Below are 17,144 nucleotides of genomic sequence, written 5' to 3'. Positions count from 1 at the left end.
TCCTGGTGCCCGTGGAGAGAGAGCCACTCTCAATCTCACTTTTGCTCCAGCTTCTTCCCCATGTGGCTGATTGGAAAGGGATTCCATCACGCTTGGCATTCCTGCAGAGTACACCTGAGTCTGAAGTCTGTATTAGGACGAGAGTCGCCCTTCGGATCTGACCTGATAGGGTGATATATATGGGTTACCATTACAAAGTCATACATGATCAGTGCTTATCGAAGCCTGTGTCAGGGCAGGAGACGCAGCTCATTGGCAGAGTGCATGCCTAACAGGTCCAAGGCCCCAGCTTTAACCCCCAGTGCTGCGCACGCACCCACACACTCATCAAAAATCTCAAAGCCCATGGTACCATTAATGAGAAGCTATCCAGAAGAAATGTTTTTAAAACAAAGTTCATTTTATTATGCTAATTTTACACAGTAAAAGAATGGGAAATTCTGACTTGTCTAAATTTTCTTGCTGATTCTCTTGAAGACAATATCGCCCGTTGTCATGGTCTGAAAGTCAGAAAAGAAATCAAGAAGTGTTTACTTGACATTGAATCGTACAACCATAGCATAAAGCAGTCTCCCCAACTGGTTCCAAATATGCTAACACATGAATCAACTCCAAGATTACTGTCTTCTTCAGGATCAAAGGAAGGTGGACAGGGTTTTCTGAAACACTGTCCTGGGCCTGGAATGGTGGCACATATCTTTAATCCCAGCACTGGGAAGGCAGAGGTAGGAGGATCACTGTGAGGTCAAGGCCAGCCTGAGACTACATAGTGAATTTCAGGTCAGTCTTGGCTAGAGGACCTTACTTCAGAAAACCAAAACAACACCCGCCCCACAAATAAAACCCCAAACAAGCAAACGAAAACCCAAAAACAATTACAATAAAGCACTGTGCTGGGTATTTGTCACTTCATTTCCACATGGGGAGAGTTGTCCTGACACTTACTGAGCTGTTTTCTGCTTCAGTGACAGCAATAGCAAGGCCATCTGAGCAAGGAGCCAAAGTTTCATTGAGACCTGCTGTGTACCAAGTACACGCTGCTGAGCACCAAGGGTGTGTGGATGTCCATGGATACACCACACATCTAGCCTAGAACTTAATGAGCACTTAGTTTTCCTCCCAGGGTGGGGAATGAAGCTCAATTAAACACTAGCTGTGGGCTGAGAGTGTAGCTCAGTGGTAGAGTGCTTGCCTCACCTCCCTAAGGTCCTGGGTTCCATCCCCAGCACAGCAAGAAAACAGAAGGGAAAGCAATTCTGGAATCCCCAGCTGCAGGGATGTTGAGGGATGGTTCCCCTACCATTCCGTTCTCCTGAGCAAGGCTGGGGATGGGCCCTATCTCGTTGTTGAATGAGAAAGGAGCCCCTTACATTCAGGAGCCACTCCATGCCTCGGAGCCCTGGCTCCAGCGCTCATTAGCTGAACGATCATGGATCTGTTGCCCTGATTATAAAATCTCTTATCTGCCTCCCTCAAGGGAGACAGGAGGAGTAGGGGAGATCTGAAGGATGGAGATTGGGACTCAGTTGGAGATGGCTCTTCCCAGCTCCCCTGCTCTGCTTTGAAACTGAGAGGTGGGGTGGGGAACGTACGCTTCATTGTTCCACTCTTGTCTCGCTGGTTGAGGGCTATTTCTCCCAGAGAAGGAGATGACTGCCTCTTCCCTAACACATTTTCTGGATGCAAAGGAAAGCTAGGGACCCTAATCTTGGGAGAAACTGCAGACTGTCTCATAAATCAGGGATAGGGTGTGGCTGACATCAGACATCAGACATAGAAGATGACTGCACACACAGTGTCCTCTCGTAGGCTACCATAAACTTAGAAGAAGTGAGAATCGGTATTAATTCCAAGTGGGTTGAAGCATTAGTGGGTTGTAGCATGTTCGCTAATGATGAGGCAGAAGGAAGGACTGACGGTAAGTTACCATGGTGCCATAAAATGGGAAAGTCAAGGAAAGATTCCTGCTATTGATGGAACAAAGCCTTCCGGGTGTGTGGATGGCGTGTTGACGGGAAGGGCTGTGTGTGGATGGCGTGTTGATGGGAAGGGCTGTGTGTGGATGGCGCGTTGATGGGAAGGGCTGTGTGTGTATGGCGTGTTGATGGGAAGGGCTGTGTGTGGATGGCGTGCTGACGGGAAGGGCTGTGTGTGGATGCCGTGCTGATGGGAAGGGCTGTGTGTGGATGGCGTGTTGACGGGAAGGGCTGTGTGTGGATGGCGTGTTGACGGGAAGGGCTGTGTGTGGATGGCGTGTTGACGGGAAGGGCTGTGTGTGGATGGCGTGTTGATGGGAAGGGCTGTGTGTGGATGGCGTGTCGATGGGAAGGTTTGTGTGTGGATGGCGTGTCGATGGGAAGGGCTGTGTGTGGATGCTGTGTCGATGGCAAGGGCTGTGTGTGGATGGCGTGTCGATGGGAAGGGCTGTGTGTGGATGCCGTGCTGATGGGAAGGGCTGTGTGTGGATGGCGTGTCGACGGGAAGGGCTGTGTGTGGATGGCGTGTCGACGGGAAGGGCTGTGTGTGGATGGCGTGTCGACGGGAAGGGCTGTGTGTGGATGGCGTGTTGACGGGAAGGGCTGTGTGTGGATGGCATGTTGATGGGAAGGGCTGTGTGTGGATGGCGTGTCGATGGGAAGGGCTGTGTGTGGATGGCGTGTTGACGGGAAGGGTTGTGTGTGGATGGCGTGTTGACGGGAAGGGCTGTGTGTGGATGGCGTGTTGACGGGAAGGGTTGTGTGTGGATGGCGTGTTGACGGGAAGGGCTGTGTGTGGATGCCGTGTTGATGGGAAGGGCTGCGTGTGGATGGCGTGTTGATGGGAAGGGCTGTGTGTGTATGGCGTGTTGACGGGAAGGGTTGTGTGTGGATGGCGTGTTGATGGGAAGGGCTGTGTGTGGATGCTGTGTTGACAGGAAGGGCTGTGTGTGGATGGCGTGTTGACGGGAAGGGCTGTGTGTGGATGGCGTGTTGACGGGAAGGGCTGTGTGTGGATGGCGTGTTGATGGGAAGGGCTGTGTGTGGATGCCGTGTTGATGGGAAGGGCTGCGTGTGGATGGCGTGTTGATGGGAAGGGCTGTGTGTGGATGGCGTGTTGACGGGAAGGGTTGTGTGTGGATGGCGTGTTGATGGGAAGGGCTGTGTGTGGATGCTGTGTTGACAGGAAGGGCTGTGTGTGGATGGCGTGTTGACGGGAAGGGCTGTGTGTGGATGGCGTGTTGACGGGAAGGGTTGTGTGTGGATGGCGTGTTGATGGGAAGGGCTGTGTGTGGATGGCGTGTTGATGGGAAGGGCTGTGTGTGGATGGCGTGTTGACGGGAAGGGCTGTGTGTGGATGCCGTGTTGACGGGAAGGGCTGTGTGTGGATGGCGTGTTGATAGGAAGGGTTGATCCGGGAGCCACTGAGGCTCCCAGAATTGAAATCGGTAGACATCTCTGGATTGACTGTTCTTGTCTTCTGTATCTGAGCCCGTAGCCTGTGGCTCCATCCTAGCAGAGGTAGGAAAATGTGGGTTGTGCCCTCATGTCTTGCCCTGGGCCTCAGCCCACAGAACACTCCTTTATGACTGCATCTGATTTAGGTGTTGGGAAAAGAGGACAGGAATCAGGAGACCTGCCAGGGCGGAGGGGCTGGCTGATGACTCTGAAAGTTGTAATGTAAGGGAAGCCTGGAGGCCTGAGGGGAAGTGGGAGACACTTGGTAGGTCATCTCCAGGACATAGGGTGGCTTTAGTGAATTAGAAAAGGCCATTCCTTCCTCAAGAGATCGTTCTTCCATCATCCAGCACTTTGTTAATCTGTATTAGTTTGTTTGAGGCCACCCTGACACTACATATGAATTCCAGGTCAGCCTGGGCTAGAGTGACACCGTATCTAAAAAAAAAAAAAAAGAAAGAAAGAAAGAAAAAGGTCTCTTTCTCTCTCTCATAAAGTTAAAAAATACCTGGAGAGATGGTTTAGCAATTAAAGGCACTTTCTGCAAAGCCTGCCAGCATGGGTTCAATTCCCCAAAACATACATAAAGCCAGATGCACAAAGTGGGTCATCCATCTAGAGTTTGTTGGCAAGGGCATGAGGCCTGGCACATCCATGTTCATTTCTCTTTCTCATAGATAAAGAAGGAAAATGACAGTATGAGATGGTAGTGAGTGTGCAAATCCACACCCTCTATAGTGTGCATGGCTTTCCTTAGAGTTGGGGTGCTACTGTGTATCATATAGCCCAACAGGTAGGTCATGTTCAGAGGATGTTGCCTCATTTTCCCAAGTTAGAAAAGTACTCAGAAGATTAGAGGTAAGACATGTGACGTGCCTGGTTCATAATGTGTCCTCGGTGAGGGGTAGATGATTCTGACAATAGTAAAGGTGGGCAGTCAGGGACTCAGGGGAGGAGAGTTAGGGTACAGGGGAAGGTGCAGCTGCCCCACACCCTTCATCTCTCCTCTCCCCTCAAGCCTTGGGAACCATAAGCCCAGAGTGCCAACTTACATTGGTGAGTATGTCTCCGTTGAGTTCAGTCACGGACTTGACGTTTTTGAAAGTGGTCACCAGTTTGTTGTCACCTTCCAACTTAACAATTGCCTGCGGGGGGCAAGGACGTGGCAGATGAAGAAGCGTCCGGGGAGGGAGCAAGCCCGCTTAAGGTGACAACCCAGATGCTCTTGTCCCTGTACAGCCAGGCCTCAGGCCTCTGGCTCAAACTGGAAATGGGTACATGCATGAAAGAAGGACAGGACTTCTCCTGTTAGTGTTAGAACAGAGGCAAATGACTGCTAAGCTAACATTCCTTTCTTTCTTCCCCCTTTCTTCCCTCCTTCCTTCCTTCCTTCCTTCCTTCCTTCCTTCCTTCCTTCCTTCCTTCCTTCCTTTCTTTCTTTCTTTCTTTCTTTCTTTCTTCCTTTTTTTAAAGATTTATTTTTGTTTATTTGTTAGAGATAGAGAGAGGAAGAATAGGCACACCAGGGCCTCTAGCCATTGCAAACAAACTCCAGATGCATGTGCCACCATGTGCATCTGGCTTACGTGGGACCTGGAGATCTGAACCTGGGTCTTTAGGCTTTGTAGGCATGCACCTTAACCACTAAGCCATCTTTCCAGCCCCCCCTTTTTTTTTGAGGTAGGGTCTTGCTGTAGCCCAGGCTGACCTGGAATTCACTACGAAGTCTCAGTGTGACTTCAAACTCATGGCAATCCTCCTACCTCTGCCTCCCAAGTGCTGGGATTAAAGGCATGCACTACCATGCTCAGGGAGGTGAGAGCTTTGAGGCAGGGAATTCCAGGTTCCAGGAAACGTTCTTGAAGCAGAAAGCTACTGGAGGGGACACCCCATACCTTGACCTTCTCCCCAGTCATGGTCTCCAGCTCACACTCCTCCCCCAAGGTGAACTCGTTCTGGATTACTTTTGACCCTGTGGTGATGGTGAGCTTGAAATGCTTCCCGTTGTGCACGATCTCCGACGTGCTCTTGATGTCCTTGCCCTTCTGGATGAGCTCATCAGGCAGGCCTGGGGGAAACCATCCGGGGTTAGTGACAGCAGAGTGGGGACTGCAATAGCAAGGGAGACGAGAGACGCTGGCTGGGAGGAGCAGAGGAGGTCGCTGCGTCCCCTCACGGGTCACACACTTTTGGAGACCCATGAGCAACAAAGCCTTTACTTCTGATGGGGCAGGTCAGTCATCTGGCATGACCTGCTGCTATCTTGGCAGCTAATTTGTAATAAGGACCCCCCTAGGGCCTGAGGAAGCTCTTCTGCATGGCGCCCTGCTCCTCATTTGGCCTCCTTCCCCATGTCCAGTTACTTAGTGGCTCTGCTCTTAACATATCAACAGCAGTGAGACCAGAGTTCAGATCTTCCAAATCAGGTCACCTCTGAAGCGATGGGGTGATATTATAATTAGGCCTCCTGGCCCATGCACAAAGTGGAGCTGTGCCAGGCAAGCCTGTGCTGACGTATGTCCCTGCAGTGGTCTCTGGAGTCAAGACATTCTGAGAAGATGCACTGAGAGTCCCTTGCTCTGGAATAAAACTTTACAACTTTCAGAGCACACCTGTGCTTCTGGGTGAATGGACGTTCACAGGGACCGTGCGCACTGGTATCGGGAGTGCAGGGTCCTTGCACAGGTAAGCGGTGCTGGGCACAGAAGTGGCGTGACTTGCCTGCAGAAGCCCTGAAGGCCCTCCTTTCCAGCCCTTCCTGTTTCCTTCCTCTTTTCCCTCTCAACATCCTTCCTTGTTGTATTGAGTCATCTGCTCACAGGTTCCCTCCCCCTCCGTGGCACCTGCTAATCTGCCTTCACGGAGACTTCCCTCCTAGGCCCTGGTTACAAGGACTCTCTGGCAGCCACGAGCCTCCAGTCCCAGCTCCAACCCTCCCTACCACGTGACCTCAGGTCCTAGCGACTTCACCTTTCTTGGCCTCAGCTACCTCAAATATAAAACTGGAAATTAATAGTGATGAAATCGGACTTTTAGGGTGAGGGTTAAGTGGGGCACTGCAGCGCCAACAGTGTGGGGTAGAGAGTTGTATGTCGTGTGGAGACTCTGTTCCAGTATTTCTTCTTGGAGTTGGGGCGTATCACCACTGCCTCTCTGATTTATACAGGAAGCACCATGCTTGAGGTGTGCTTGGCCTCGAACCAATGTTTTCTAGGAGTATGAATTAGTTAATTGATGCATAAATGCATAAATTACCACAAGAAAGTACAAGCAGACCCATGCTTGCTTCAATCCAGACCAAACCCTGGGTCAGGGCTCTCTCCACTGCGTCTTGTCCAGTGAGCAATAGGACACGTGGCCAGAGACCATAAACATCTGTAAACTGCCCCCCGCACCACACACACTTCAGTACAGCCTGCGCCTTCCTCCCACTTCAGCCTCTGACCTCAGGAAGTTTCTGATAGCAGGGTCAGACCCTCGTGGCTGTGACAACAGCCTTGGTGCCCAGTCCATCACACTCACCCATTGCCTTCATGAAGGGCTCAAAGTTTTCCTGGCTCTGCAGTTGGTACTTTCCGGAGAAGTTCATGATGGTGAGGAGGTTCACTCTCCACGCCGAGCCACAGCTCTGCCTGCCAGGCCGCCCACGGCTGGCTGTTTTATAGGGGGCTTCTCTCCCCTTCCGATATGGGCCATAGGTCAGTAGCTGTCAATTTCTTTATGGCCAGGTTCAAACATTAACTCCTGAGAGCAATGGTCAATGATAAAAAAACAGGATGGGTAAGGCAGAGGTTTGCTTTAAGTCAGCAAACATCAGTGAATGCCAATGCTGTGCAAAGCTCTAAACATTGTAGGGTTTGAGGGCCTTGCCTCCTGTCATGAAAAAAAAGAGGGTGAGTATGAAATGTGAGCATGGATACTCGGCACATATGCATGTATGTAACAGACCCATGTATGATGCAACCGACAATGTGTATACATAAATATGTGTGAATCTTTATGCATATGCATGTGTTTGTACATGCATATAGTCATGTGCATACATATAGTGTGTTCCTATGAGCATACATGTACATTTATACCTGTGTAAGCTATATGCAATAGTAGACACATGTGTATGCTTGTGTATGTGCCTATAACACACAGAGAGATGCCTTTGAATGTAAAGCCTTAATCTTATTTAGAGAACCTTAAGTTGGTTTCCCAGCCTATCACCATTACACAAACAAGTTTTCCACACTAGTCATCAGTGCCTGGTGCTAGTCTGTATCCTGAGAATTCTCCCTGATGATCATTACAGGCAGTGCCACACTTCAGATAGCTCCTCCCTTATGAAGCACTAACGCTACACGCTGTGGGGGTAGGGTAAATCATTTAAACGAGGTGCGTGAAAATTGAGATGCATTCTTAAAAATATTGTGATTTGGGCTGGAGAGATGGCCTAGTGGTTAAGGCACATAACTTCAATGCCTAAGGACCCAAGTTCTATTTCCCAGTACTCACATAAGCCAGATGTACAAGGTGGCACATGCATCTAGTATTTGTTTACAGAGCCTAGAGGCCCTGGGGCACCCATTCTCTACCTGCCCCTCTCTCCCTCCCTCTGTCTCTCTGTGTCAAAGAAAATAAATAAATGATGAAAAAAATTTTGAGTTGTTTATTCAGAGAGTGAGAATGGGTGTTCCATGACCTCTTGCTGCTACAAATGAACTCCAGATACATGCATCTGGCTTTGTATGGGATATTGAACCCCAGGACAGCAGGCTTTGCAGGCAAGTGCCTTTAACTGCTGAGCAATCCCCCCCACCAGCCCAAGGTGCATTTTATTTAGAATGGACAAGGTAGGGGGAAGAAAGAAGGCAGCTTCTGCTGACCTGCCCACTCCTGCCTTAAGGGTAGGAACAAAGGGTTTTTAGGGTGATACTTGGGAATTTGGCCTTGGGATGCCCTTAACTGGTATTGGCCTCAGCAAGATGGCGTAGAAGTGCTTCCAGAAACCTCAGAATGCCTTTGTTTGTCATGGAGAACAGAGGAGGTGATGCCACCCCTCAACACTTCTTGCCTTGGAGGCAGTTCTCAGTAAGCACCCCAACCCTTAGTTCTCCTGTTGGACTTTGGCTTCAGCCTCTTCCCCCACAACCTCCCATCTTCCATCCTCTGTCCCCTGCACCGCAGCTACACTAGCTGTCCTAAAGTTGAGCCTAAGGCACGCCGCCCGTCGGCCTAGACCTCTGGTATTCCCTGTTGCTCCAGAGTCTACCGTTGCTGGATGGTGTGTGTTAGGGGGTGGTCCCGGTGGGTAATGTCCTGGCCGTGATGTCCACTCCTAACTGCCCTTGCTCTGTGTCAGTCTACGTTCTAATCCTTGGCTTGGAGAATGCTTGCCACAACCTGAACTTGTTCCAGTGCGGCCAGCCTTACAAAGTCCAGGCATAGTTTACCTTCCCCCATTATGCCAACTTTCTCTGGAGGTCACAGTCGTAGTGACAGCTGAACTTGCCTCTGTTTGCCTTTGTGTCACTTCCTCTGCTCGCTCCCCCATCCGCCCGCTTGCCTCACTGCAAGCCCTTTGGGTTTGCAGAGCGCTGTGCACACGCTTCCATTCTGCCTCCTCCATCCTGCTAGGTGGACTTCTCTATGCATTCCTCACTGTGCTTGCTTCTTCCTTGCTGGCCCTCGGGAAGAACTCGGCCAGTATTGGGTCAGCAAAGAAAAACTATTAAAAGATAATGATAGCCGGGCGTGGTGGCACACACCTTTAATCCCAGCACTCGGGAGGCAGAGGTCAGAGGATCGCTGTGAGTTCAAGGCCACCCTGAGACTCCATAGTGAATTTCAGGTCAGCGTGGGCTAGAACGAGATCCTACCTCCAAAAAAACAAAACAAAACAAAAAAGATAATGAGGCCGTGGCTCTTCTGGTTAAGGGAAATAAAGAGTAGTCAGCCTATAATAGCCTATAATCAGTAAATCATCAAAGTTGGTACAAGGATATAGAGTCTGTGTGTGTGTGTTTGTGCATGTGTGTGTCTGAGTGTGTGCATGTGTGCGTCATGAGGCTACAGTTTGGCTGAGAATACAATAGTAGATGTGAACAAGTCTGGAAACACATGAGCTTACTCCACCCTTCCCACCCTTCATGCTCTTTTCAAATGTGTGTGGGTGAATTCCTGTGCGTGCACATGCGCCCGGAGACCAGGAGATAATCTTAGGTGGTATCCTTAGTAGTGCCGCCCACCTCCTTTGAGACAGAGCCTGTCGTCGGCCTGGAGCTCATGGATGAGGATGGGCTGTCAGGCCAGCAAAGCCCCAGGGATGATCCTGTCTCTGCTTCCCCAGCGGCGGGATTACAGGCCTGTGTTCCAGTGTCTGGTTTTTTATGTGGGGACTGGGGATTGAATTGAAGGACTCCTGTTCGTGAGGCAAGCCCTTCACAGACGAAGCTACTGCCCTGTCCCTTGTTCTTTCTTTTTCCTTCTGCCACCCCAACCTGTGCTGAGCCCATGGTGTGAGATCCCGGGTCGACCCTTCTCTGGTTCCCTCCCACTTGCAGCACAGCCACCGAAATGTTTCAGTGCCCATCCTGCTTACCTGGCCAGCTGCCCCTGCCCTGCTCCTGGAAACTTGCTGGGGGAGCAGGGTGTCTGCTCAACAAGCCCAGCGGCTATAAGGTTTCAGTCAGATAGGGGCTGGGGAGCTGAGAGCAGCTGAGAGCAGCTGAGAGCTGATACCAGGGCGCCAATGCCCCAGGAAGATAGCATAGCAATTTTTTATAAAAAATATTTTATTTATTTGAAAGAGAGAAAGAGGCAGAGAGAGAGAGGATAAGTGCACCAGGGCCTCTAGCCACTGCAAATGAACTCCAGATGCATGCGCCACCTTGTGTATCTGGCTTATGTGGGTATTGGGGAATGGATCCTGAGTCCTTAGACTTCCCAGTCAAGCGCCTTAACCGCTAAGCCGTCTCTACAGCCCCAGCATGGCGATTTTGGACTAACAACCATGCCAGCTCTACCGCCCCAATACCACCTCTGGAGTTCACATCTGCTGACTCAGCAAAGTCCTCTCGCCCACACAGCGCCCTTCCCCAGAACCACCGACGGGGGGCGGTAGTGTGCACCTGCTGTGGGCGTAGCCGTTGCCTTTGGCGCGATGACAGCACAGGCTTGAGAAGAAAGGAAGGAAGTGGAAGTTCAGTGGTTTTGCAGCCTAAAACGAAGGAAATAATTATCAAGATAGACAACGGTGGAGGCTGGGGAGATGGCTTGGTGGGAAAGTGCTTGCTGTGTAAGCGTGAGGACCAGAGTTTGTGTACCCAGCGTCCCAGTAAAAGTGGAGCCCGGAGGCACGCATCCCAGCGCTGGGGAGCCGGGGAGCCGGGGAGCCGGGGAGAGCAGGATCCCTGGAAATGCAGGCTAGCTAGTCTGGCCACATCAGCGAGCTCGAGGTTTAGTGAGAGTACTTGCCTCAAAAAAATAAGGTGGAGGGTGACTGAGGAAGACACCCAACTTTACTATCTGACTTCTGCATGTACACGCATGCATACTCGCATCCAAATATGCCCCCAACACACATCCACACACGCACACATGAATATGTACATGCACACAACTCACACACATGCAAAAATAAAATAAGCAATGGTGATCGAGCCATTGCCTCCCCTACTCCAGTCCATCCGTTGCGTGCTTAGTTTGAGATATATAGAGGCAGCTCCCTGAACACACGTGCTCTCTCGTGGACCAAGATGCCTGGTAAAATTCCTACATGGATGAATAGAATAGCAGCACATAAAATGTCACACTTCGGGGCTGGAGAGACGGCTTAGCGGTTAAGCGCTTGCCTGTGAAGCCTAAGGACCCCAAGTCAAGGCTTTATTTCCCAGGACCCACGTTAGCCAGATGCACAAGGGGGCGCACGTGTCTGGAGTTCGTTTGCAGAGGCTGGAGGCCCTGACGTGCCCATTCTCTCTCTTGCTGTCTGCCTCTTTCTCTTTCTTCCTCTTTGTGTTGCTCTCAAATCAAAATAAACAAACAAAAGAAATTTAAAAAAAAGTCACACCTCGTCCTTTCCCCCTTGTTCACAGATTTCAAGTGACACAGCACACAGTGCAGCTCTCTGAGGTCTAAGGTGAGGCATGGGAAGGGCAGCATGGAAGTGTCTTCATGGGGCCTCTGGGGAAGCCTGGGGCAGAGGCAGCTTTCCTGGTGTCTGAGGAAGAGCGGGAAGTGAGCCAAGTTCCTGCAGACCCTTGCCAGGGCCTACACTTCCTGTCTACCTCATCTAGGCACTGTCTGTAGACTGGCAACAGCCCCTGGTCCATGATGTTGGTCAAAGGCCTGGCATATCAGGTGAAGATGTGACAGTCCCCCTGGCTGGTAGACCACCTGACAGGTAGAGAAGCTGGTAGACCGGGCAAAGACACATTCTCTCCCTAGATCCCAGACAGGGTCATTCATAGGCAACCCCGTAGCTGCTCATATGCAGATGTTTTTGGTATGTGTCTGAGTTTTGAGGCCACAGAGATCAGAAGTTATTTCAAAAGTAGCACTTGGGGCTGGGAGATGGCTCAGTGGGTAAAGTGCTTGGCATGTAAGCATGAGGACTTGAGTTCGGATCCCCAGTACGCAGTACCCATGTAAAAAGCTGGGGTTGGTGGTATGTGCCTATAATCCCAGCAATGGGGAGGGGGGACAGGGGCATATGGGGGTTGCTGGCTAGCTAATTTAGCTGAACTGATGAGCTGTGGCTTCAGTGTGAGACCTGATCTCAAAATAAGATAAAATAATAAAATAAAAAGTGGAGAGCAATTGAGGAACATACGCAGTGTCAGCCTCTGGCCTCCACACACATATGCATGCACACATGCACTCACACCACGCACTAAAAAGTAGCCCCTTTGGGTTGGAGAGATGGTTTAGCAGTTAAGGCACTTGCCTGCAAAGCCTAGGGACCCAGGTTCAATTCCCCAGTACCCACATAAACCAGATGCACAAAGTGGCACATGCATCTGGAGTTCAGTTGCAGTGGCTAGAGGCACTGATGTGCCCATTCTCTCTCTCTATTACCAATAAATCAATAAATAAAATAAACTTGTTAAAGTAGCACTATTGAGTGCTTTTTCATAAAATTAGGTGATTGTGACATCTTCCACCCACTAGCTGAACAAACACCAGAAGAGAAGAGCTTAAGCTTGACAACAAAGTTCAAGTGGCTTTCAAGAACAAAAGATGGAGAAAGAAGCAAAAGGAAAAAGAACTTCAACTCCATGGGCGCAGCATTGGATTTTGGTCAACCCAAAGACACTAGCTAGCCTTCCCCAGCTCCCATCAGTCACCTTTCTCCCCCGCCCTCAGGCTGCCTACTCGAGTGCGCAGCGTGGAGCCTTGGAGGGGGAGAAGGGAAGCACGTCTTGGTGGCTAGGGTTCTCTTCTTATAGCAGGCACTTCCATATTTGCCTACAGAGTGACAACAGTGCCAGCATGCCCATTTCTGGGCATTTGAGACATAAGAAGTGCCCAAGGCATCATACTTCTCCTGGACTAGGACTGGGGTGGGGAAGGGTTTGGGTTTGGGGCCTGCTCTTTACACACGTGGTGTGATCCTGGAACCTCACTAGGTTTTTTTTTTTTTTTTTCTTCAACTTTCAGCTGAAGTGAGATTTATTTAATTTGCATAACCACCCTTCCTTCCTATGGAATATATGGGGCCTTCAAATAGTAGAATCAAAATAACAGAATAAAAGTACAATTCCATTTGAAATATGTATATCTTGGTCTGGTACCAAATGTTTATTAAATATACACTCAGATAACAGTTTTCATGTTATAAATGAATTCATGTATCCAGTATAATTTGTAAAAAATATTATTTATTATTATGGACACTACCTTTTAAAGAAAAGTTCAGAAATATTTGGTAAGTGTCATGAATTGGTCATAGTTCTTTGACCAACTGAGCCTAAACTATCAAGATTTCATAATCTGAATAATTCTTCTGTGTACCTCCAAAAGGCCAAATTGAGACTCTAAAATTGAATCAATTTCTATTGAAATTCTTACTTTTCCTTACATTGAAGGTGTGATCATAAACTTCTGTGTGTCAGTGTCCTGACACACAGAACGAACACAGTGATGCCTGGTGTGGAGGTGTATAAATTAACAGCAGGTAGCACGTTGTCTGACCAAAGTAACTGCCCGGTGATGTCAGATGGATAAGGAGCCAGAGCAGCTGTGACAGATGGGATCAGGATTAGTTTTTACAAACGGGACAATTCAATCTTCCAGCTCTTTCATGGGAAGGTGTAATATTTTTAATGACAAAGTCAACGTAACTTACCAGCTCTATTCAGACACGAGGGGCTGGTGCTTCTCCAACCTCTGGGAGGGTCAGCTGGGCCACTTGTCTTGCCAGACCAGTGAAGTAAACATGAAACTTACACAGGCAGATGCTGCTGTAGTCGGTACAGAACACTGGGGTACTGAGCAGCATTTTCACTTGTTGAGAGACAGGAGGTACAAATGGGAATGGATGCACGCCCTGAAGCTCCTCCCACCCCCGAGGAAGGCACTTCATTGCCTCATTGCTTCTTCTTCTTTCTTTATTAGTTATGGACATACTCAGTATGTAAACAGCCATGTTGGTACCACTGTTAGCCTCCTCCCTGTCCTCCCCACTCCAAAGGGACCCTCCTTGCTGGGGATTGTGGGTTGTGCATGTGGAGGTAGCCATCAGTTATGGGGAAGAGGCAATGTCTCTGTGTGTAATGTCCCAACATGAAGCTCTAACAATCTTTCTACCTCCTTTTCTGTCAATTTCTCTGAGCCATGTTGGGTTTGTTTAGGTCTGCTTCAGTGGTGAGGTCTTGGGAGCCTCTGTGTCTCTGGACATCTGGTTTGGTAGGAGTTAAGTGCTCTCTGTGTCTATCTCCTTCACCCTTGTGCTGGTAGCAGGTTCACCAAGAAAGCAGCACTCTTGTTCATTTCCCCAATTACTCTATGGTCTCAGCTGAAGCCCTGGTGAGGTGCGATGGGCTTAATCTCTCCTTACGTTCTGCGTCCATCTAAAAAAGAGAAGCAAATTCTCCAATGGAGAGTGAAGTCAGCACTGGATAAATGGGATAACCATTATTGTTTTAGAGGGATTTAATATGTGTAGGCCCTCTTGTAGCCTAAGATTGGTGGAAGCTTGATATTGGAGAGTGGACTCGATTTTTGGAAATGGTTCTGACTTGTTTCCCAGTTCCAGCTATGGGTTCCATTCCACTGAGTGGACCTGTTAGACAATGCAGTTCTTTACCCACCATGGATGTGTACCCCTATTGCACTCAGGTGAGCATCATGTCAGGTTGTTTGCTGCTGAGTAGCTAAAACCACAGATGTTGGGCAGATATTGGTCATTTTCCCCCAGTTACTCATGTAGCACCTTCTGGCATTATATGAGCTGTCTAGGAACTGGCTCTCTTCCAGATTCCAGCCAGTTCTCTCCATGTTCTGCACCAACAGCATATGGTGTCTTTGGCAGACAATTAACCTTTGATGGGTAATCAAGTGCTCTGACAGAAATCTGTCCTCTTGGGAAACTTTGTAGGTCTCTCTGGTCAACAGCTTATTGTGGATGTTAACCGCATCCTGGTATTGGGAGTTACAGGCCAGTGCCAAGGGAAAAGAAGGAAGAAAAAGATAGGTAATATAAAAGAGACAGAGAGAGAGAGAGATGGGGGGCTGGAGAGATGGCTTAGTGGTTAAACGCTTGCCTGTGAAGCTTAAGGACCCCGGTTCGAGTATCAGTTTCCCAGGACCCACGTTAGCCAGATGCACAAGGGGGCACATGTGTCTGGAGTTCGTTTGCAGTGGCTGGAGGCCCTGGTGTGCCCATTCCCATTCTTTCTCTCTCTCTCTTCCTCTTTCTCTCTCTGTCACTCTTAAATAAATAAAAATAAACAATAAAAATATTTTTTAAAAAAAGAAAGAGAGAGGAAAAAACAGGAGAAGATTAAGGTTAGCCTTCATCATACCTTCTCCAGGGCCCTGTGATTCAGGTGTTCCCTCTAAGGACCTAATAGGCTGTCTTTCAGGATATAGGATTTTATGGTACCATTTCTATTTGGGTCCACTTTTGTGTCTCCCCCAAGTACATTTCCCTCCTGCCGCACCCTCCCTATTGTCCAGCCCTCAAGATGCCTATTAGGTACGTTAACATCTCCAGCAGATTCAGGTTAGGAGCCACGGATGAGTGAGACCATGTGACAATTGTTTTTCTATGACTGCGTGAGTTTGCTGAGAATGATCTGTTCCAACTTTGACCAGTTTTCTTCAAATTTCATTGTGTCATTTTTCCTTACTGTTGTGTAGAATTCCATTGTGTAGATATACCACATCTTGGTTATCCATTCATCTAATGATGGACATCTGGGTTGATTCCAGCTCTTAGCTATTATGAATTAAGCAGCTATAAACATGGTTGAGCAAATCTCTCTGAACGGAGGCATGGAGCTTTTAGGGTAAATGCTCAGTAAAGGAATAACTGGGTTTGTTGGTAACTCTGTAATCAACCTTTTTAGGAGCCTCCATGTTGCTTTCCAAAGTGGTTGTACCACCTTACATTCCTACTCACAGTGGATGAGGGTTCCTATTTATCCACATCCTCACTAGCATTTGTTTTCATTTGATTTTTTTTTTTTTTTTTTGGTTTATCGAGGTAGGGTCTCACTCTAGCCCAGGCTGACCTGGAATTCACTATGGAGTCTCAGGGTGGCCTGGAACTCATGGTGATCCTCCTACCTCTGCCTCCCGAGTGCTGGGATTAAAGGCGTGTGCCACCATGCCCGGCAAGGCAACTGATTTTTGTGCATTGATTTTGTATACTGCTACTTTGCTGAAGGAGCTCATCACCTTTAAGAGTTTTGAGATGGAGGGTCTTGGGTCACTTATGTATAGAATCATGTTTTCTGCTAATAGGGCTAACTTAACTTCTTCCTTTCCAATTTGTATGCCTTTTATTTCGTTCTCCTGTCTTATTGCTTGAGCTAGGACTTCCAGGACTATGTTGAAGAGCAGAGGTGAGAGTGAGAACCCCTGTCTTGCTCCTGATCTCAGTGGGAATTCCTCCAGTCTCTCTCCATTAAGAATTATTTGAAGTTTAGGATCTTCATATATAGCCTTTATTATGTTGAGATATAAACTGTCCATGCCTATTCTCTCCAATGTTTAGATCATGAAATGATGTTATATTTTGTCAAAGGCCTTTACTGCATCATTTGAAATGATCATGTGGTTTTTGTGTTCAAGCTTATTTATGTGGTATATTACACTGAGAGCTTTCTATATGTTGAACCACCCCTGCATTCCTGGGATGAAGCCCACTTAATCAAGGTAGATAATGGACTCGATGTATTGTTGATTCGGTTTGTGAGGATTTTGTTCATGATCTTTGCATCTAAGTTCATCAGGGAAATAGGCCTGTAGTTTTCTTTCTTTTTTTTTTTTTTAAATCCGGGTGCGGTGGCGCACACCTTTTTTTTTTTTTTAAATTTTTTTTAAATTTGAGAGCGACAGACACAGAGAGAAAGACAGATAGAGGGAGAGAGAGAGAATGGGCACGCCAGGGCTTCCAGACTCTGCAAATGAACTCCAGACGCGTGCGCCCCCTTGTGCATCTGGCTAATGTGGGTCCTGGGGAACCGAGCCTCAAACCGGGGTCCTTAGGCTTCA

The 17,144-nt window shown here is 48.6% G+C and overlaps 1 protein-coding gene across 1 annotated transcript; it reads right to left on the bottom strand.

Annotated features, from left to right (window-relative positions):
• Nucleotides 1-422: 422 nt before the first annotated feature.
• Nucleotides 423-7,053, bottom strand: Fabp1 (fatty acid binding protein 1). The gene is made up of 4 exons (XM_004660506.2): nucleotides 6,957-7,053; nucleotides 5,330-5,502; nucleotides 4,487-4,579; nucleotides 423-500 (listed from the first exon to the last, which is right to left on the bottom strand). Exons 1-4 carry the CDS (start codon nucleotides 7,021-7,023, stop codon nucleotides 450-452), a joined length of 384 nt encoding a protein of 127 aa, XP_004660563.1. The 5' UTR covers nucleotides 7,024-7,053; the 3' UTR covers nucleotides 423-449.
• Between the last annotated feature and the right edge of the window lie 10,091 nt (nucleotides 7,054-17,144).

The sequence above is a fragment of the Jaculus jaculus genome, chromosome 6 (genome assembly GCF_020740685.1).
Source record: "Jaculus jaculus isolate mJacJac1 chromosome 6, mJacJac1.mat.Y.cur, whole genome shotgun sequence".
Classification (NCBI taxonomy): domain Eukaryota; kingdom Metazoa; phylum Chordata; class Mammalia; order Rodentia; family Dipodidae; genus Jaculus; species Jaculus jaculus.
This window is presented reverse-complemented; position numbering and strand designations above follow the sequence as displayed.